The sequence below is a fragment of the Harpia harpyja genome, chromosome 12, assembly GCF_026419915.1.
Source record: "Harpia harpyja isolate bHarHar1 chromosome 12, bHarHar1 primary haplotype, whole genome shotgun sequence".
Taxonomy (NCBI): Eukaryota; Metazoa; Chordata; class Aves; order Accipitriformes; family Accipitridae; genus Harpia; species Harpia harpyja.
The window spans coordinates 26,513,633-26,536,014 of record NC_068951.1 but is presented as its reverse complement, the minus strand read 5'-3'; the positions used below and the strand labels follow the sequence as shown (position 1 = coordinate 26,536,014).

Genomic DNA, 22,382 nt, shown 5'->3' with positions numbered 1-22,382 from the left:
TTAAAGGGGCTGCTCAGAGAGGCTTTCATGCCTGTGGCTCAACTGTACCTGTTGCAGTGGAAATATGCATTTCAGTTTAACAACTGCTATTTATGATTCTGGAAATACCATTAGCTACTATGGTGATGCAAATTGATTTAATAGTAATTTTGAAACAAACTTTTAACTCCATAGGATTTTGCACATGACTGTAGGCATCTATTTACAATCACCCCTTCTGCAGCTATTTAAACAACTGTACATGGTAATTTAGCAGCATAAAGTACAAAAAAGAATAAAGGTCAGCGTTTTCATGTTTATTTACATCCTTCTGGCTTGCACAAAGGTTGCTAGCTTTTTGTTATTCTCTTGAGAGTTCAGCCAGAGATGTCCAAAGTGAGATTGAAGGACAGTGGACGGTCAGATAGGATTTTTTTTTTTTTGGTAGTAGCTGCCCTACTCTTTTCATACACCTGCATTTCATTGTCAGTATATCGTGTCATTTATTCAAATATATTGCATGAGCAATTTCTCACATTGCATCTCATCTCATTGCACCCAGAAAATTAACACACAGCAGTTGGTGTATGCTTACATGAAAAAATCTACCAAAAAAGGAAACCATTTTCCTTCACATTTTAATTGTATGTTCTCACCACCTATGCAATTTTAGTGCCTCAGTAGACATCTTAGAAAGCATAGAACACTATAGCTACAGAGAACCTCTACCAAATCAGACTTTCTGCATTATCATTTGCATTGGTCTTTGAATGTCCTTTTTCAGCCTCTTTTTCTGACCTCTTCCAGGTTTTCTTGTTCTCTGCTTGCCTGTCCAAATGAAGAAAAATGGATAGTACTTATTCATAGCTGCTATGAGGCCTTTTTAGTATGTCTTTTGGCTTGACTTCTTCTTCTACAGATATACAAAATATAATTCCTATTTAAAAAACTAACTCCTCCCAACACTTGAAAATTTCACCCAAGAGAACAGCCAAAAGTATGAAGCCTGTGGGACACACTATGTTGGAGGATCGTGGCTAGAATTAAGATAAAACTTCCAAAAATAGTTTAGTAATGAAAAATTCCGGTGATTTTCAGGAAAAGTCAGAATTCCAGATCCCGTTTTCAATATTTATTCAGAAGAAATTAAAAAAATCTATATCTATTCTCAATACAAAGCTGACCCACGTAGTCACAGTCTTTTAAGTAAGTACCAACACTCTGAACAACCTCTGGAGTTGTAGGAAGGGACAAGAATGAGCACATAGCTCATGCAACATTAAGTTTGAATGCTCAGAGAACAGGGGGAAGCCAAAAGAATTTTTTCCTCTTTATCCAAAAACCCAGGGCAGCATAGATGAACTTAAAGAGTGTATTTGTGAATGTGTCTCCTTCTGTCTACTCTATATGCATCATCACCTTTAGATGACTAACAGATTTCAGTTAATGCTACAGATGATGGCTCATTGCCTACCAGCTGGTTATTATTATCAGCTTCTAGCACAATTCTGTTAAAAGTGAGTGCATTAGTTTTGACCTAAGAGGAACTAAATGGCTCACTTTTAGTTTATTGCAAACACCAGCTTCTCTCCCTGTGGAATAATACAGTTGAGATCAACTGAAACACTCAATTATAGGAACTCTCTAGTTTACTGGAATAAGACTGACAGCAAACCATTCAGAATTTCAAAAAATCTGGGAACGACTTAATATTCTTAATTTATCTTCCAGAATTTAAATGCAATCTCCTATCCCTTTCTCTTCCCCCATCTTTTCTGGGAATGCAGGTAGCCTGAAAATAGTGTAGGTTTGGGGGTTAGAGACAGACTGACTGAATGAGTAGGTTTAATTTTTAAACTTGTACATTAACTCAAAAATTTTGAGGTTATGTTAGAAAAAATTCTTTTTGTAGTTACAGATATGTATATAGATGAAAAATAAATACATCTACCACCCATGTTCTATGGTAATGATCTGGATTTATTAAATGTGGAGCCATGTCATGCAGTCTGGAGCTAAGTGACAAATGACAGTGATCACTCTCTTTTGACTACATCCAACAGCTATCTTTGTCAGACCATCTTCCTCTCTAGCTTCTCGCCATTGTCAGTGAGAACCTTGTGAGCTAAATCTGTTCTAATATAAATTAAAATAAGTCATGCTACTTATTTTGCAACGCATTTTGACACCTCTTCAAGACTAGTTTGTTAACTGAGGGTGCTTTAGTCACAGTCCAAATACCCATCTCAAAGGGAAAAGGACTTTGACTGACAGAACAAGATTTTGTAATTGATCACCAAAACTGTAAAAAACGTATTGGACAAGAAACACTTTGTCCAAAACATATTAACATATTAAAGCTAACTACCTAATCTTCAAAGTGAATAGTTTAACCAATGTAACTCTGCAAACAAAATGTACCTGATATTTTGGGTAAAAGATATGTGTCCATCTACAGTGTCAGAACTCAACCAATGTATTGAACAACTACATAAAGAGAATTACGTAACCTCATCAATAACCTGATCGCACATGAGGTGATAGATTATGTATGATAGTCAACTACACAGTAATACAGCAAACTGTAATATCCATTTCAGTAAACAAACATCTCATAGACAAACATAAACCATGTTAGATGATCTATATTTTAAAAAACTTTTCAAAATAACTACACAAAAAACATGTAGCACCCCTTTTACATTCATTGCGAAAGGGAAATACTTTAGTTGTAATGGAATAACTACACATTCATCAAGACAGTAATCTGTGTGCACAAACCAACAGCACAGCAAACATGGACAAGGAGGATAAATAGAGGTGCACCAAAAATATTGTTTGATTAACACTAAGAGTAGCTGGAAAGCTGCCTGGCAGAAAAAGACCTGGGGGTGCTGGTTGACAGCTGGCTGAATATGAGCCAGCAGTGTGCCCAGGTGGCCAAGAAGGCCAACGGCATCCTGGCCTGCATCAGAAATAGTGTGGCCAGCAGGAGCAGGGAGGTGATTGTTCCCCTGTACTCGGCACTGGTGAGGCCGCACCTCGAGTACTGTGTTCAGTTTTGGGCCCCTCACTACAGGAAAGACATGGAGGTGCTGGAGCGTGTCCAGAGAAGGGCAGCAAAGCTGGTGAGGGGCCTGGAGCACAAGTCTTATGAGGAGCGGCTGAGGGAGCTGGGGTTGTTCAGTCTAGAAAAGAGGAGGCTGAGGGGAGACCTTATCGTTCTCTACAACTACCTGAAGCGGGGTTGTAGTGAGGTGGGTGCTGGTCTCTTCTGTCAAGTAACCAGTGATATAGGACAAGAGGAAATGGCCTCAAGTTGCACCAGGGGAGGTTTAGATTGGATATTAGGAAAAATTTCTTTACTGAAAGGGTTGTCAGGCATTGGAACAGGCTGCCCAGGGAAGTGGTGGTGTCACCATCCCTGGAGGTATTCAAAAAGGGTGTAGACAAGGCACTTCAGGACATGGTTTAGTGGCCATGGTTGACAGTTGGACTCAATGATCTTAAAGGTCTTTTCCAACCTAAATGATTCTATGATTCTAATGCCCAAAGGCTTCTATTAGGATTAGGACCTGGCTGTCCTAACTGGATGAAATTTTTTATTATGTAAGAGACATGGTCCCTGTATTGGGGATTTGACAATATCATATTTATTCTGGAAGTATTACGCCTCTGTCCAGAAAATGCTAAGACATTGAGAGCTTTTTTGATCCTGCTTTGTAAACATACACCACACGCTAAACTTTCCACCTTTGTATTTCTAATTAGGTGAGTTTTGTAAAAAGCAGCTCACAGGACAAGCAAAGGGAAGTGAAAAGCAAAACACTGTTTTCCCCAGTCCCCTACAACATTGATCTATTCCTGAAAATACCATTCAGTTACAGAATCAGTACAGGCTGGCTAGATTTCCTGGGCCAAACCAAGCCACGCATAAGCACAGTTTTCTAGAACAGTTTTTTACTGCAGATGAACCGAACTTCAAAGCCACAGAAGCACAGAATCAAAGCACAGAATTGCTTAGATTAAAAAGGATGTCTTAAGGTCACTTAGCCCACCCCCCTGCTCAGCAGGGTCAGCCAGAGCAGGTTATCCAGGACCATTTCCAGAGGGGTTTTGAGTATCTCCAAGAATGGCCAAATCAAAGTCTTAGTGTAAGTTTGGCTCCCTCTGACTTTTCAGGAATGATTGACATATTTTCTCACATGACAGTCAGCTCTGTTTGGTGCTATTGTTTCAGTTTCTGTCAGCTCAAACTAACAATGCTGCACCAGTTTATTCTGCCAATCTTCCCAACAGAAGGGCTGATTAATTATTTTAAGTAGCCCCTTGGATTTTTATAAAAGTCTAAACCAGCCAAATATTAAGGCGAACAAGTAGAATAGTCTGTATCCTTAAAATATAAGAATATTGTATCCTCTGGCTGTGACTTTCTGTTAGCCAGTGTCCTAGGCTGACACATAAAAGACAGACAGCTAACTAAAATGCCACAGTATTCTCTTCCTGTTGCCAATTCATATCTAAAAGCTGAGGGAAAAATACACTCCCAGTGACAACTCTGAAATAAGTCAATGTGTGACAGTAATCAGGTCTCTTCTGTCAAGTCGAGTTCCAGGAAAAAGAGTAGGTTTTTTAAGCTATATGCCAACATTGTCAAGGAATAAGAACAATGGCACAAAGTAGTACTTGGCTATTTCCCTCAGAAATAAAGACTGTGGGCTTTCAGCAAAGAGGAGAGCCAGCTACCTGAAATGAGAAAGTTTCAGGTAGATGGTGAAGAAATCAGGTCACAATGGCTAGCTCAAAGAGGGGCTCTGAAATGGTGAGAAGCAGCAGTAGAAGAATCCGTGTCTGCACAAGACAGGTTTGTGGAGTTTTTGCAGGATGATGGAGCCAGACAGTAAAGAGTTACTAATGCAAAAAAGAGAGAAGGAATCAAATTACAAGGTAAGAATCGGAGGGCTTCACAACAACTCTTAAGGATGTGATAAAAATCAAAGCAAACTATCTGCTGGAGTAAGAGACAGGTGAGTGGCAGTGTCTATAATGGAAAAATGATGGTTCAGAGCCATATCACGTCAGGGAACAAAGACCAAATTTAAAGGCGAGACTGAGCAACAAATATCCCCACCTCTAATGAGGGAAAAACCTCTCCTCTCTTTTTCTGTCACAGACCTCTTCCCCCTGACAACTCACAAAAGCAGACAATCTGAAATTAGAGAGTGGAAAACCAGTTATGAACTTCTGGAGTGCAAACATCACTGACATAACACCGTCATTTCCTTTCTCTGAACTGTCCCTAGCTGAAGGTCTCTGTCCTTTTCCTTCACAACAGAAGCAAAGCATCTCAACAGTACTGAAGAAGCTGTTCTGAAACCCAGAAACAGCAATGTGAAAACCATATCTATAAAGTTAAAAGACTTAGAGCAGAATAGTTGAGAGCGCAAAAGTAAAGGGAGTAAAAAAGAAAAAAAGGAGTAAAATAAAAGAAGGGAGAAAACAGAAAAGATACAGAGAGAAAAGAATTGCATGCTGCTAGGGAAAAGGAGGGTAACAGAAGAGTTAAGGATGGGAGAAGGTGTAAGACAGTCAAACAGAACATCTGTAGGCAAGTAACATCTGAGCGTCTTCTCCAAAATCTGTGAAGGTAAGTAAAATATGATATCACAGGGATAAGTTAACGTTAACCACCTTACCCTTGGTGGTGACAAGGTTTAAGTAACTAGAGTACATAAAACCATGAAACCAAACAAGGGATACACAGAATGGAGAGAGGCTGAGATGCTCAGAATGTGTCCAAGGGAAGGCATCAGAGAGGTTAGATAAGAAATTTGAGCGTATTAATAACTGAAACAGACAGCCATGTTACATGACTGGTAGTGTCTGTGTGTGCTGTGTCTATGTGTGTCAACAGAGTCAGGCACAGCCCCATGATCAGTTGTACTCTTTAATTGTTAGTGTTTTCTGTTCAGAAAAAAAAAAAGAAAACACAACCAGTCTGGATGAAGTCACACTGCTCTAAAAACTAAAGGAGTTTAGACATGAGCTGTGCCCTACTCTGTGCCCATGAGACCAGTGAACAGGCCTTGACCAGCTTTAATTAGTAGCCTAAATGCAACCTAAGAGACACCTAGGTAGAGTCACATGTGGACTCAGTCTGAGGTAACAGTAAATATCTGGGGCAGAAGAAATTCTTGAACAGTGACAGAAAAAGGATAAGATCATGACAGTGAAGGAGGAGCAGACAAGCTACTGAACAAGGAGGAATGTGTGAAAGATTAGAAGCTCGGTGGCAACAGGATTGAATTTATCAGAAAGGGAATGCTGTGACAAGGAAGAGAAAATAGGACACTTAAAATGCAAAACTGGAAATCTGATGCAAAGTCATGTAAAAATGACTTAAAGAAAATAGATGAAATTAAAGTAACCGATCAAGTGGAAGCTGATAGAAAATATTAAGCGCTGCACAGGTAGGGCAACGGTGTCTATTAGAGAAGAGCTGATGAGAAACACAGTCAACAGGGTTGAGGGACACAACAGACCTGGGAGTCTGAGTGACCCCAAAACATGGAATGTACATGGTGAGGACTGAGGAGGAGGAGGAGGAAAGGGCATTACAGCCTGTTTCCAGGAATGAAGCAGTGCAAGAGCATTGGAAAAGCGTGAGAAAGGTATGGCACAGTGCTGAGGGAGTCAATTCAGAGGGGCTGACATGCAGGTATTAAACAGAGTGGGTTATGTTTCATGCAGACAACCAGTTTCAACAACAACCTGGGCTTGCATTTCAGCAGGTAAAGTCTCCGGTTTGTCTGGCTCTGGATTTCAGGACTTTCCACTCACTCAGAGCCTGGAAAGATTCCTCAGGTCTCCATGCTGTTACATGGGCTGGCTTTAGGCTAGCATATTTCAAGTGCTCCGCTAAGAGGCTGCTGTGTCTCTTAGTTTTCTCAGCTTCTCCACTTTCCATTTAAAACCCAACACTTCCCGTCGCTTTGATTCCTGTTTACCCTTACGTACCACGATGTAGCTATCAGCCTTGCCATCTCTCATTTGTTGCTTCACAAGTTGACAGATGACTGCTACAACAGCAGGGATAATCCATATCCTTAGCGCAAAGCCTTAAGAGGTATTTAAAAATTAACATGAAACTTTCTCCTCTTGGTTATGCAAAAGTCACCAAGAACAAACCCTTCAGGTAGCCTTTCTTAACAATGAAAATTGTTGGTTCAGTAGTTAAATGATACCATGCCTCTGGCTGCAAAGTTGGTTTAAGAAATTTCTGCGCTGTAAATTGGAACAGAGAACAAAACCTGATTTAATATATAAAATAATTCCCTCCACATGCCCCAGGCCGTTCCAAAACTCACTAAACTTCATGATTTCATAATGTTGTGCCAACAAAAGGGAATAGCAAGGTGTAGAAAAGACACAGGAATGACATATTTAAAGGAGAGAAACACTGTCTCTTTATTGCAGAAGGAAAAGATGGTTGTCAAAGCGTGGATTTAGTTGCCCTTGCCACCTGCCCTTCCTCTTTGTCTTTGAATTCACTCAGCAAATCTCTGAACACAGCACTGACTAAAGAGCAGGGCTCACCATACCTCAGTCAAGTTTCCAGCAGTATTTGTGGACATGTATCAAGCTCTTGCCATGGTTTCACTGCTGAATTCATCTGTGGAGCACAGTGTTTGCTACATAACTGACAGAAGTAAAATACTCATCACCTAACTGGACAGAGCAGTTGGGCTCCGACGTAGATCACGAATGTATCGAAACCAAATCTCAGCAAAAGGGAGATCTTGCCAGCATCTACAAGGTGATGACAGCTGTCTCCAGCCCTGCAAGTTTCACACCTGAGCCAAAGGACTCCTACTGAACCCGGGAGGCTCTGAGTACACTCTAGCTCAGGGTTCACAAATAACCTATGTTTGCACCGTGCATCACCTGCGACTCAGATGCTTTTAATCTCACCTCTCCATGACTAGAGATCAATTCTAATAATTTGTACTGCACAGATTCTCAGACGTGGGTGTGCAAACACGACAAAGACAAGCTACGAGACATTTAGTATTTTCTTGAAAAGAAAAAAAGAAAAAAAAAAACACTGCTGCAAGTAACTGAATAAAATAGCCTAAAGGAGCTCAACACAAGTCATAAGTTGTAGCTAGCTAAGTACGCTCCTTCTCTAAATTCTCGAGTCTCTCATCTAAGGCAGTAAGAAAGAAACCCGCGTCATTTAAATCGCATGGTTTACGGGGCTGGGGCTCTAAGAACATCACGACGCTCATAACGAGGAGCCAGCAACGATTGCCAGTTTCTTGCTGGGTCACCCAACACCTCGTTGTCACGTCCCAGTTCCCACACCGCCAACAGAGCGCAACACCCGCAACTTCTTCAGGCGTCCTGCCCTCGGCGCAGCCCTCTACATCGCTTCAGAGAAACCGAAATAACCCCGAGCAGCTGCCTCCTGCCTCCCCTCATGTTCCGGCTTGGCACCCGCTGCCAGACGGCGCTCTGCAGGTGTGAAGAGTCCCGGGGACGGCGCTGACGAGGGTGACCGCCGCTCGCCCGGGCAACCCCTGCCTGAGGTGCCGCTTTCGGCCCCGCCGCAGCCCGCCCCGCCCCGGGCGGGGAGCCGCGCTGACCGCCGCCCCGGGGAGCGCAGCCCCCGGCCCGCCGCCACCGCGGGGCCCGGCCGCGAGGGAGGGACGAGGGAGGCGGCCGGGGCGGGTAGGGGAGGAGTGAGGCAGAGGGCAGGGCCGGGAGGCGCCGCGCCGCAGCGCGCCGGGGCCGCGCTATTGCTGCTCAGACACCGCTGGAGCGGAGGGTCCCGCTGCCGCTGCCGCTGCCGCCGCCTCCGCGCCCGCCATGGCCGGCCGCCCCCGGCCCGCCGCCGAGCCCGGCCGCCCGCCGCCCGCCGCGCCCAGGTAGGGCCCGCGCCCCCGCCCCTCCCCGCGCGCCGCCGCCGCCTGCGCGCGTGGGGCTGCGCCGCGTCGCGAGGGGCTGCCGCCGCCCGCGGTGAGTAACGGCTCCGGGTGCCGCCCGCCCCCGCCCGGTGAGGAGCGGCGCTGGGCGCCCGCGGGTCCCCGCCGCCTGCCCGGTGAGTAACGGCTGTGGGCGCCCGCCGGGTGCCCTCCCGGTGAGGAGCCGCGCTGGGCGCCCGCCGCCCCGGTGCCGAGGACCCCCGCCTGGGCTCACCACGGCACGGCACGGCAGTCGGGAGCCCGCAGGGAAGGGGGTCGCCCCCCGCCTGAGGGCGGTCACGGAGGAGCGGGGACACCGCGGCCGGGCTTCGCTTCTGCGGTACCCGCGGGGAAGGCGGGTGGCGGCCGGCCGTGTGGAGCCGCTGCCGGCGGGAGCGGCCGCCCGGGGCCTGGGAGCGCAGGGAGCAGCCGACACGGGCGCGGCAAATTCCTCTGCGGCTGCGGAGGGGCTGGGGATGCGCCGCTACCTGCCAGAAGGTGGTCAACCGCCGTGGCTTTACTCTTACGCGAAAAGCAGGAATTAAAGGGCTTCTCTTAAAATCGACACACCCCCCTCCCATATATAGATTTTGTCATCTAATTTTGCTATAACAGCTGGTTTTCATACCATAGCGTCTTGAGAGTCGTCAAGTTAGTTAGTGCTTAATAAAATACCTTTAGGATATTGTGCTTAAATCACTCCGACGCATGTACGCTACCTAGTAAATCAGATTCTTTCACAATGAAAGAAAAAACTAAAAATCACTTTTATTATCCCAGCTCCACCAAACATGTATTTATAGCTTTTATGAACAACAGATTAGGGCAAAACTTGCTTCAAGACAGAAATTGATGCACAGGTAGGAGTAGCCTACCGGAGATGTGAGATGCGGTTAAGCATAATTTTCAACAATCACAAGTAAATCGCATTTTGATGATAGCAGGCGGAGAAAAGTATTATAGAAATTGTACCTTTTAAGTATGATACAGACTATGAGAGATAACAAGCATGTGTTGCAAATTATTACAATTTGTTTTGTTGTAGTTGCTTCCAGTGCAGCGTCCCAATGAGAGATGAGGGGTAAAAATGATAGAAATAAAGTCCGGAGAAAACACAGCCTTGAAAAGCAGGCAGTAAAATGATACATAACTACCTGAATACTCAAGAGACACTGGTTGGGGAAGGGAGGGATGACAACACTTAAGTGGGTGATAATTACTTGCAGGAGAAATTGCTTTTATTTACTTGAAGGAAACAAAAAGATTTAAAGCAACCCCTCAAAGAGAGTTGACTAAATAGCATTTCATATCAGTAAACTTTTACTGACGAAAGGTTAGTGGTTTTGCACTTTGATCTGAATTGCCTGATCTAGAAATAGCCCTTCCCGATTTTTCCCTTGGCATTTCAGGGTGAAAAGAGCAAGATTTAGCTTTTTGTTGTTGTTGTTAATCATGGCTAGTAATTTTGTATACAGCTTTTACAACTAAATACCAAAGCTACTGTACAAACTTTAGTATTTTATGAGAAGCCACAATCTGAAAGTGAGAGGGACTCAGAGTTTAAAGCCAGAGAGACTTTTAGGTTATCTGATCTGACATCCTATATTTCACACTCTACAAGAAAAATTGGGTAGAATGCAATATTGACCCCAGTAGCCTGCGTCAGGATAAAACAGGTATTCCAAAGAGACAGCCTTAAAGATACTAAGAATTAGACAAGCTGCTGCTTTCCTTGCTTATGATCGTGCTTTCATTGTTACACATTTACCTCCTCATAGGCATACAACCACCTTCCAACTCCACACAATTGTTGCTAGGCTTTTCATCACTGCATAAAACTGAGGAAACCAGTCCTACTCCACTCCAGAGCTCTGCCATCTGGTCATCCATTCACCCTGGCTAGGCCTGCTGCCCAGAAAACATTCTCTATTTCTGTAACAAGGCCAAGGCTTACCTTGCTCCTGTGTGCAACATACCTCTTTCTTCCTCCTGAAGTGTGATAGATTTTCTTCCTGTAGCTTAACCAAGTCAGAATTCCACACACCAAGAACTACAGTTCTCTTTTTCATCTCTTTTATCTCCTGCAGCTAGTATGTTGACAGCAGCTTGTTAGTTGTTAATCAAGGTAACCCTTTCTTTGCTGAACAACTACGTAAACGTCATACTTTCTGTCTGTGAATAAGGGTCAGAGGACTCCAGGAAAGAAGGTAACCAGAACAGTGAGTAATTTATTCAGGGCATTCCTGTCTTCACCAGGAAACCTTAGGAAAAAAGCACACCTAGGAAGCCATGGGACAGAAAACTTGTCCTCATACACCTTTAGCTCATCATGCCCACCATACAACATTTGGGCAACTTTAATTGGGGGCTAGTTACAACAGCTGTCGAGAAATAGGAACAATGAATGTTAGCATTTACCAGTTAGCTTTACAGGCCTTACCAAAGAAAGGTTTCACTGTCGAACTGTTATAAATCAAATAGTATTTTGCTTCTTCCCTACAGAATCATTTCAGGCATTGGCCTGTTTCTGTGGCTATTCATGCCTGATCTTACTCACCTACACCTAACTTCCTAAACCAAGGCTGCGGCTCTGCCCACCTTGCTGACTTCCTATCACACACTACAATCACTGCCTGAGTTCAGGATAAACTCAGGGTGCATGTAAATTCCTGTTCAATACCTTCCCTTGCTTTGTCTTCTGTATCTGAAGGCAGAAACATAAGCCATGGGTCTGGATGCCTGCAGCCACTGTGGAGCAGAGCAGAGCAGGGTAGTGGCCTTTGGGCATCCACTGATAAATTAACATTTCTGGCAGTAGCTTCTTGCAGTGAACGCTTACCCTGGGGATCAGTTGAGCAGCTGCAGAGAACTGCACAGAACTGGTAGCTGTCACTTTTTCTTCAAGCAGCTAAAAGGCATTTTTGTTGCAGATCACAGCTGGGAAGCTGGAACTGTGATCTATAACGATTTATTGTTTTGTAATGGTGGAAAAACAAAACTGCATTAAGACCTTAAACATACCAGCTTGCACTTTGCCTCTTCAGGTGAGAGGCAAGAAAAAAATTACTTGAATTTTTTACAAATGAGCCAGGAACTTCTGTGCTTCTGTCCCCTGTGTAAGCCAGTGACTATTTGGAATGCTGTTGCACAGCTGCCTAAGGAGATACAACCACCCCTTTTGGTAAAACTGCAGTTTCTCTGCTCAAGTTTATGAAACTAAACCTATACACATACGCAATTTTTGGCCAACCTTGTATATCTGTCTTAGCTGACAAATAAGAGTCTTCAGACACGTCTTTGGACTGGCACATGCTTTCAACACACCTTTTGTGTGAATACTAGAAAGAAAAGGAGGGATAATAAGTGTTCTTCAATTCAGAATTAGAAGCAGCACTGGGGCTTAGAACCAACATTAGACTGAACAGTAGTTCAAAAGAATTAAAATGGATATCCACCCAACAGAGATGAGAAGTAGCAGGTTTTATATTTTAAACAGTGAAAAGACAAGCCCAAAGAACATCTGGCTATTTCTGAAAAACTTACTCTCCATGTAGTACAAAAAGTTTTGTATCACCAACATGAAATTAAATATCTTTGCTACGTCTTAATAATACCTGGCATGGCAGAAAACTTAGGCACATAGAGCACAGAGAATGGCTAAGAAAAACCTTTCTGATTTGTAGGGACTTGTTGGAAACCAAACATTTTTTACATTTTATGAATATGCTAGGGCTGACCACAGATACAAAGAGGTAAGTTAAGATATTCAAAGCTAAGAAGAGATCCAAAAAGCTGCAGCTGTATCAGACCTTTATTACAACTAGTAGGCATGTGGCACGCACTCATTGCCATCGGTAACTTATACAGTAACACTAATGTCACAGATTTCAGCTGACAGCTGCTCCTATGGCCCAACAAAGCAGCCCAGCTCTTGTATAACAGAGAAAACAGATTTTGTGGCTTTGTACTAAGATGCTTTTAGGAATGAATGAAATAAAACTTTGATCCTTTAAGGAGACAAAATTGCAGGCAAGGACTCAAATTATGAAGTTCAACAGTCATGGGACTAAGCTAGAGATAACAGTTTCTTTGAAGAAATCATTAAAAAATAAAAAAAAAACCAACTAAAAAAACCCCCAAACAAACAAACCAAACCAGAACAGCAGCACATAAGCCAACAGGAATCAGTATTAAGAATTTATTTTGAACAATTGTCAGTGATGAGTGGAATGAAATAAGCAAAGCCAACTACTCAGGGGGTGATGGGTGGTATTTGGTGAGACTGACCACATAGCTCACAGATTTGTTCTCCGTATTTTTCCACCTCTGTGAGTAAAAGAGAAACAAATGTATTACAAATCTTATTTAAATAAGAGAGGGCAAATGAAGAAATCCCCTGAACAAGAGTGTATTGTCAGAACTTTCATTATCAAGACAACTGCATGCATTAGAACAGTAGCTGGTGTCACATATGAGGATGAAATTTGTTTTTCTGCACTCGTGCAGAACCAGCACTGTAGCCCAACCAGAGAAATCTGTTTAATACTTGCTGGGTATGCTTTTCATTTGCAAATTAGCAGATGAATTTACCAGACGCTTTGAGTGGAGTGGCCGGAAAATTTATCTAATGCGACGTGATCATATTGGATATTCACTACCTTCTTACAATGTCAGTTTGATTGTCAGTGGTGGGAATTCTTGAAATGACATGCTGCATCCTGTTTTCATGGGGAATTACTTTAAACAGTTCATTAACCTGGCTAACCTATGTTGTCAAACATAGGCAACAATTGAGAGAGATGTTTTCCTTCAGTGAGGTAAGGGGAGAAAAAATTCAGCTAAAACTATAAGGAACTTAAATTGTCAAAGGTCATAAGCCTGTGGATGAGGAATCTGATCCCTTGAGGAATAGGACTGCGGGTGACAGGAGGAGGAAGACTTGCAGAAGTAGTAAAGAAATTAACTATATAATTTCCATGCTTTGTTTCACTAACCCAGTATGCACTATAGTGACAAAACCCTATTGCTTATTTCCAGACTTGCATCTCTACTTCTTCCTTTATTTTACCAATCTCATCTGTTTTGAATTCTTTAATTCAGGTTACCCTAGCCTCCCATATGAACTTCACACTTCTTTTCCTGAAAACATCCATTAATCTCCTCCTTCAGTTCCTACTCTGCTCCCATACATCACTTCTCCCCTTTCTGACTGCAGTGCCTGTAATAGTGTCAGTCACTCTGTTCACAGTTCTGCCTATGTGTACCAACCCTTCTTCTTCATCACTCAGTCCTCTCTTTCTTCAAATGTCCTTCCCCTAGCACTGACTTGAGAAACCCTAACAAGTATCAGTGGTGGTTTGTTATGTCCAGAATTCGTTGCTATGCTGTTCCTTTTGTATATGATTTAGGCTATGACCTCCTTCCAGTAATCATTGTAAGCACAGTTATTAGGTTAGCAGGGTTTTGCCAGCTCCTTCCTCAGCCCTATGTTAATTACTTTACTCTTTCTTGTAACATGTAGTTTGTTAGGCTACACCCTGAGTAGGAGGGAGGGAGGCATGTTTAGGCTGGTGGGAGCCTTTATCTGCACTGTGCATAATGAACCCTAGCGCTAAAACCTGCTTCAGGTCAAGCCCTCATGCAGCTGTCATTCCCTAACAACTTGGGTCTACAAACATTGTAAATTAGAGCACCCTCTAAAGAACAGTATTTTAAGCCACGATTGGCACCTGAACAGCCAGAGGTCAGAACAGTAAGTCCCGTATTCATACAGGAGCATCTTGTGTGCTAGAGCTGCTGAGGAGCAGGAACAGGCAGATAGGAGAGGCTGAGAGCTCACTCCGGTGAGGATACCAACCAACCTGGGATCACAGCAATGCCGGCAGTGGTCACTCCAGGGGTCCCTTCAAGAACACTGCTCTATATTACATTCATTCAAGCTCAGCTGGAATGGCGCAGCTGTCTCTCAGGGACAGTATTTAGTTATTTAACAATGGGGAAAGAGTTTCAGTATGAAGGACCAGGAACACAAGCACTAATAGCCAAGTAGTTTTGAGCATTCACCCAGAAGTGGAAAAGGCAGTTTTAGTTTTCTCTCAGAAGAAGAAAAATGAATTAAACTTCTACATCAAAACAATAGCTTTAATTAACAACTCACTGGACAAAATGCAGCAGCAGCTCCCCCTCTCCCTGCATGTTGTGCAGGGTCCTGGTGGTGCTGGCTGTGATCTCTGGGGAGGAGCAGGAAGGTAAACCTACCTAGCACCGCTAGAGACAACGCACTTTGAAACACTTTACACGTACCAGGAGCTCAGCGTCAGAAACTTGTGGGGATTGTTTCCTAATTTTTTAACCACCTCTTTGCTTATCAATGGATTAGATAGTGCTTCAGACTGCATGTACAGTTCACCTTCCCTTTCTCCTGCTTCACTGAAAACAGAGGGAAAACTTATACTGGATATTTCTGTTTTTCTGTTAATAACAAGTACAAATTTAGTATGTGCAGATTAATACTACAAGTGCTAGGATTTGTTTGGTGCCTAGTGTGAATTTTAAACCTCCTTTTTTAGTCTTGTCACCCTTGGATTATTTTCATTAATCTCTTTAGTTTCCCTCATTAATTTTCTTCACTTCAAGACTTGCTTGATTATTATTAAATATCTGGCTGCTGCCAATGCCCGTGACACATAATAGGTAGTCAGCGGGTTTTTTTATCAAAGCTATGTTTTCTCTTGGTTGTGGCATCACAATTTGTTATATATCTAATTATTCTTGACTGCAACTTAAGAAAGGTTCCTTTCTAAATCTTGATAAAATTTAATTTATAGCTGAAAGAAAAAGGACTTTTTCAAAAATTCTAACACAGAACCTGATGCAGCAGTGCACATTTCCCAGCTATTCATAACTGGTCAACAAGCCCTGTATAACCCTAAGTGGTCACTTTTAAGACTAGGATCTATCTTCTACAGTCTATTCTGAGCTGGCTCCATGTGCTTACAGTAACCAGCTTCTGAGTATTACAGGAGTTTTTTGTTTTCTGGAAAAATTTTGATTTATTATATGAACTGCTGAAAAACTGGAATTCATTGAACTAAGACATATTTGTGTTACAGTTAAAACTTTTTAAACAGAAAGATGCACTGAGTTTAGGAGGCCTAGACGTGGAGAATAGTTTAACTTCCATGACTGGCTTTCCCAAACACACACCAGACACCCATGTGGTGGGACATTGTATAGAATTAGTTACCTAGTGGCAACTATGTAACCGGTTAGATTTGTAGATTTTTTTCTTGCGTGGAGGTAATGTTCTTGCTGAAGTGGCCTCACAGGGTGTATGGACTAGGTAAGTCCAGAAAGCTTGAGTGTAACCGTTCAGCCCACAGACAGAACTGTTGTAAAAGTACAAGTGTTCAGCAGGACAGGGGGGCTGCAGTGCTCGTCTGTGCAGTAATCCTAAGTTACTTGGGTACTGTAGTTTCACTTCAGCGAAGGCTCAGTTTACTTAGAATGTCCCATAAGACTGGACTTGTATTTTCTTTCAGCAATGAAAAACTTAGGTGGTCCTCATGTAGTCCTTGTGAGACTGCATAGTTATCAGAATTTCATATACCAGGCATAGTGCTTCTGCACTAGCAGTGGAGCTGTTCATTACATGCAGTGGATCTTCAGAATATTAAATGGAGAAAGAAAAGGTGTCTCTTAGTTTTCAGAACTGTGTTTAAATTAGGTCTAAATCCCTTTCCCCTGAGATTCATTTATAACTATCTATGCTATTTCAATTTGAAAAGGGAAGAGATCAAATCAGCAGGGTAACAGTTCAACAATGTGCTTATAGATTGTTCCTTTTCTATGTTGTCAAGGCAGTATCTTCCTTCTCAGTGAAAAAATGTGTATTACCATTGTAGACACCGAATAAAAATGAACAGCTCATTTATTTTTAAAAGGAAAAGATCTGCATGCTGTGATATTGAAATGAAAAACCCATCATCCTCACACAAATTCTGGAATAAGACCCTCCCCTCAGAAAAAAATTGTTTCTTGAATATGTAAAAATACAGAAGTGATAGCACGGCTATTAAGGAGCTTAGTTAAATGGTCACATTGTACCTGCCAATAAAGTCAATCCTAAGCATAATATATGCCATAAATTTAGTGAAATCCAATGGTCACATTATTCACATTCTTAAAAGTAAGTAGCATATATGAACTGTATCAGTGGTTTCCATGATGTAAATTAAACGTTAATATAGTTACCAAATACAAAGTTTTGATACTTTAAAAAGTACAGCCATATTTCTAAGATTACAGAAATCAATACCGTACATTATGGAACAGTGCATCCGAGTGAGAGAGAGGGGTGTCTTTGGGCACTACCATTAGCAGCAGATTTTTATTTAATACGAGGAAAATTAATTCATAGGTAAGCACATATTCGCTGCATGCAACAGATGATTTTCTGATTCAGAAGGCATGGCTTTTAAGGTATCAGGTATTAGAAAAATAATTGAGTAACTACTGAAAAAACAGAGACGGACCATAAACAAATGTTACAAATAGGAATAATAATCCAAATCCAGTAATTAAAAACATAAAAAAGAGGCCATAGGACCAGGCTTCCTTTGGCATGGATTGCTTTTGGATACACAGAACTAGACCTCTCTTTCAAACTTTCTCCAGGTGAATTTGTTACGGTGATTCCCCACTAATAAAACAATAGTAATTTTGCAAAACCTGGATTTAAGTGCATACATCTTTTTTGTTCCTTTGAATCAAAAGAACTTAAACCTTGCAGTGCTGATCAGGGTAAAACTTAAACACACCCAAAGACATGAAACAAGAGGCAATCTCTGCTCTTAATGAAGTTAATAGGAAGACCATGGCTGCTGCTGGGCTCTGCTGAAGCAGGGCAATATCCCTGCCCCAGAGACAATGAGCACCTTCGGCATCATTTGTACTGTGAGTTATGGTCATTTTGCAGTTTTGGATGCATTACAAAATACAAAAATTTCATGCTGCCATATTATTTTTTCAAAGGAAGCCTGGACAAGCTAATGGTGGTGATACAGATGGTTAATTTAGACACCTTTTTTGTTCATCATGTATGATCCAACTACATGGTCAGCTTCACTTAAGTTATTGTAGGATCATTCCTAGACTGTGGTGCAAGTGAACTTGTCTGTATCTGAACTAACAACTAATAGAAATGCTTCTATCTGCAAGGACCAAGCATGAAAAAGAGCAAGCGGCATCAATTTAATCTTTCTTAGATTCTCTGCAACCAAATCTCCTCTTGATTTCTGAGCAGATAACTGAAAATCCATGTCTACACATAGTCTGGTCTATATTTTTGCATTAGGTGTAAATGCAAGAATACTAATTTAGCAAGTACTCACATAATCACACTGTGGGTAATGATAAGGTTATATGAGAGCTTAACAAGCTCAGTCAGTGGTGCAGATAGTCCTGCTGGACCTTGTGCATCCCAGCAAGAACAAATTAAGCATTTCAAGCCCAAGTTATCACAATAGTTTCATAGTTACTCTGCAGTTCATTGCAAAGCAGTGGCTGAAGAAGCTCTGCAGTTTATCTACATCATGCCACCAAAGAAAAAATTTAGATTAAATTAATAACACATTGATCTGATTCGCTTTTCGCCTCCCAGAGATAATGTCCTATGTTCCTTATAGATAGTTAGTAAGGCAGTAGATTTTAGGGGGTAGAAAGAAGAAGGATTCATCTTGCTAAAAAAAAAAAAACCTCAATCACAATTTCTTGGACTGAAATCTCATGCTTTCCTTATGCTGGTATAAGCTAGGAAAAAATTGAGAATGTTGCCTTTACAGCTGCCACTCAATCCTGTTAAACACATTACAGTCCATGGAAAAAAGTTTCACAAGTTCAAGCAAGCTAAACCAAAGACAATGCTTGTAGTTTCTTGATAGAATTATACAAAAGAATGTTTTATCATATTAGAAGCCATGATAATTAGAGGCAGCTTCATTTTTTCACATCTCTGACAATGTTGTTATGCTTTTTAAAGAAAACACACTTGTAAACAAGTGGGTTTTGAGGCCTTGCTTTCTGTAAGTTATCACAGATTGCTATTTATTGATGTATTAACTTAGCATCAAAGTTGATAAGATTTGTGCTCCTTTGGGATATTAGTAGCAAATCAGAATTGTTCAGGAATATTTCAGGCATGTAAATGATGTTAAAATGTGTTGTGAATAAGCAATGACAGAATGTATTCTTTAGCATTAAAATAACTTCAGAATGTACCCTGACATTTTAACTAGATAGTTTATGAATGTAACTGCAGGTGGTCATAGAAACAATACTGGATTAAAGAGAACAGGAAATTTATGTGAATATTTTAGGTGAAGACACTTATTTTTAAACTATTGTTTTACTTTTCTGGTATCATTAGTTAAGGTAAAAACGTATTGGTTTCTGAACACTATTATAATCCTAAAGAACATTTTGAAAAATTTAGCAGGTATCTAAACCAATTTGGCTTTCTTTCAAATAAAAAGGGTTGGAAACCTGAATGGAGTTGAAGAAATAATACATAGGCAGGTACTTTTCAAAGTACTTTAGATACTGTTAAAGTAAAATATTTACCATAATCAAACTGAGTTTAGTAGGGACCAACATCACAACTACATAGACTAGTTTTGACCAATTTTTTAATATATAAATATGTTGGTGAAGCTTCCTGTCCAAGGAAATGAATGACAGTAGACTATGAATTGCCTTCATTTTTACAGCTGTAGAAATGATTTTACAATTGGATAACGTTATTTCTGAGAACTGAGGAAGAAGGGTAGACTCTCCATGGAAGAATATCTACCAAAGCTTCCATCTTTGCTCACAGCAGCAAAGTCTTGGTTCTCTCGGGGGCAGGCGGAAGGGAGGAATTCAAGCAGGTGGGTTCAAAATACCTGCTTAGATCTTCTGTTCTGGCAAACAGAAGATCAAAATGTCTTTGGTTGCTTGCCAAAATATCTGCAAGCCACCATTATGTTGGGGATGAGGGTAATCTGACCATTCAATTTAACACGCTACCTCCTTTATGAATTAGAACAACCACACAGTCTAGCATGGTTATTTGGTGGTAGGAGGGATCATTCTGCAGTAGCACTGTTGCCGTGTTATAAAAAGCTTGTCATAACACCAGTTCAGCTACTTGTGTGGCACACAGATTCCTGACAATAGGATCACTTCACTCTATTCTTTCTCCCTCTACTCTGTTTGACATGTATCTCAGAAATGCCCCCCAAAAAGAAAAAAAACCGAAAAGAAAAAGGAAGTTCTTACGCTTTACTGATTAGTTCTGTGGCTTACTGGTGGCTGAAGAGTCTTCAGGCTTTTGGAATAAATATTTTATTATAATTTCCTTTAGTATTCAGAAACATTAACTTCTGTGATATGGAAAACTGCTTCTTCAACTACACTATGCTGAAGTCAATTCTACGATCTCATGATTTGTAATAAAGAACACTGTAAAGCATGATATTATGGCCTCTCGGCTGGTCATACACATACTTTTTTTTCCAAGACCCCAAGCTGTTCCATAATTCGGATTCTGTGTTTAAAAATTTGGTTTTCCAGTTTCACCAGTTCCTTTTCATTAACAGCTTTGCCCTTTACCTTTTTTAAAGTAGCTGAAAGTGATTCTGTGACACTAGGAAATTCCCAAGCTTCTCCCTTAAATATCTGGGGACAAGTCAGCCCCTTCTTAATCTCCGATTTCCAAAGCCAGATTTATTATTTGATTTATTATTTCTGAGGAGACCTGGTACAAAGAATTCCAGAAATTCTGTCGAACATTAGAAACATACCATTCACAACATGAAAGCAATGTTCACCTTCCTATCACGCACATAATCCTGAGTACCTACCACATTTCAATTGCACTTTTTCAGTCTATTTGATTTGTAATCAATCTAAAAAGGAAAACACTGGAACAGCTAGCAAGTTTTGATTAGCTACTTGCATTTTCTTTTCAAATAAAATCATGACATACGTATTTACTTTTAAGTTACAAGCATCTTTGTCGCATTTCTCTTCCTTTCAGAAATACTTAGTATCTGTCTTGAATTTAATTAATGAAAAGCTTTTATAGAGTAGATTTGAGATCTTTAAAAGGTAACCTTTAAGAAAAGTTGTCAGACAGTGAAATACTTGATTGCACGTGTTGCACTTTGAGGCCTGTTTTGTCAGTATTTGATTCTTGTTGCTCTAATACTCAGAATCAAAAACACACTGCATGGGTCAATGGCACAAGCTGACCGAGAAGCTTGACCGTGAAGTTTGTCTATATAATAAAAACAAGATGCCAAAAATTACTTAACAAACTAGTTAAGCTAAGATTAATATCCTCCACATGAAATCACTGGTTTCTTGCTATGTCATATTCCACTGGTTCTCCTGAAATGCCCACTTGACAGTGTGCATAGCAAAAGGATGAGAGGAGCAGTCAGAGAACACAACTTGTTTGTTAGATACAAGAAACATTTAAATCAGACTTTTAAAAGTTACCCAGTGGCTTATGGCATGAAAGCCTAATTTACAACATCTTTGACTTCATCTTGAAAAATGCTGAGAATTTCCATTTCTAGCTGAAATCTGTGGGAGCTGCTTACACATTTGTTATGTATTTAACTTGGACCATATTTCAGCAGATTCCAACTGGGTCACAATGTTTTTTCCATTATCTTTAAAAGAAGTAAGATCAGATAACATCACACACTTGGAATATTATACTGTACTGCACCAACAACATTAAATCAAGAATAGGCATTGCCATCAAAAGTGCAGTAATAATATAAGTTGCTTAATAAATATAGTCATGAACATTCTTGTTTGAGAGGAAAAACAAGTGTTTCCTCTTAGGTCCTCCTTTCTATGGCAGGAGAACAAGTGCTATTGTACAGTACACCTACATATGCTAAGTGAATAAGGAATTTTTTGTGGGACATCTTTTTAAGAATATTTCTGATTTTTTATTGCTTCTTGCTGACTTAGTAGGCTTAAATAGTAGCAAGCCTAGTGCTTTGCTGTAGAGAAAATTAAACTGTCTTATTCTGTTGTTTCTGTAATACCTGTGCCTGGATATAGTGAATTCAGTCTGTATCTCTCTAAAATCATCTTACTGATCAGCACTGCCACTTAAGTTATGTACATACAGACTAATTAGTTTGAAGAATCCTTCCTTTAACAAGATTTCTTATCTTTCCTGCAGTCAAATCCTCAACAGTGTCTTAGTTTCCCACCTAGCTGGGACTCCAGAGCTGAGTATAGACTCCTCGCTTTTAGGGCAGAAAAGCAGTCTTGCCTATCTTTCAGTCCATCTCCATAAGGTGCGGTCCTTTAGCCCTCCTCAAATTTAAGGGTCTATTCCTTAATCTTTCCCAGGTTCAGTCATTTTTCCTCATCAGA

General features: G+C 41.1%; 1 protein-coding gene across 4 annotated transcripts in view; it reads left to right on the top strand.

Moving 5' to 3' along the window:
- The first annotated feature begins 8,795 nt into the window (after window positions 1-8,795).
- The window catches only part of SPHKAP (SPHK1 interactor, AKAP domain containing), a 75,755-nt gene continuing 62,168 nt past the window's right edge, over window positions 8,796-22,382 (top strand). For 3 of the 4 annotated variants that reach the window (XM_052803736.1, XM_052803735.1, XM_052803732.1), the window contains exon 1: window positions 8,796-8,906. In XM_052803736.1, the coding sequence (XP_052659696.1) occupies window positions 8,848-8,906 (59 nt within the window). In that variant the 5' untranslated portion in view covers window positions 8,796-8,847. Of the gene's footprint in view, window positions 8,907-8,969; window positions 9,080-22,382 lie in introns of those variants that run through there. The other variant, XM_052803733.1, reaches the window with a different exon arrangement.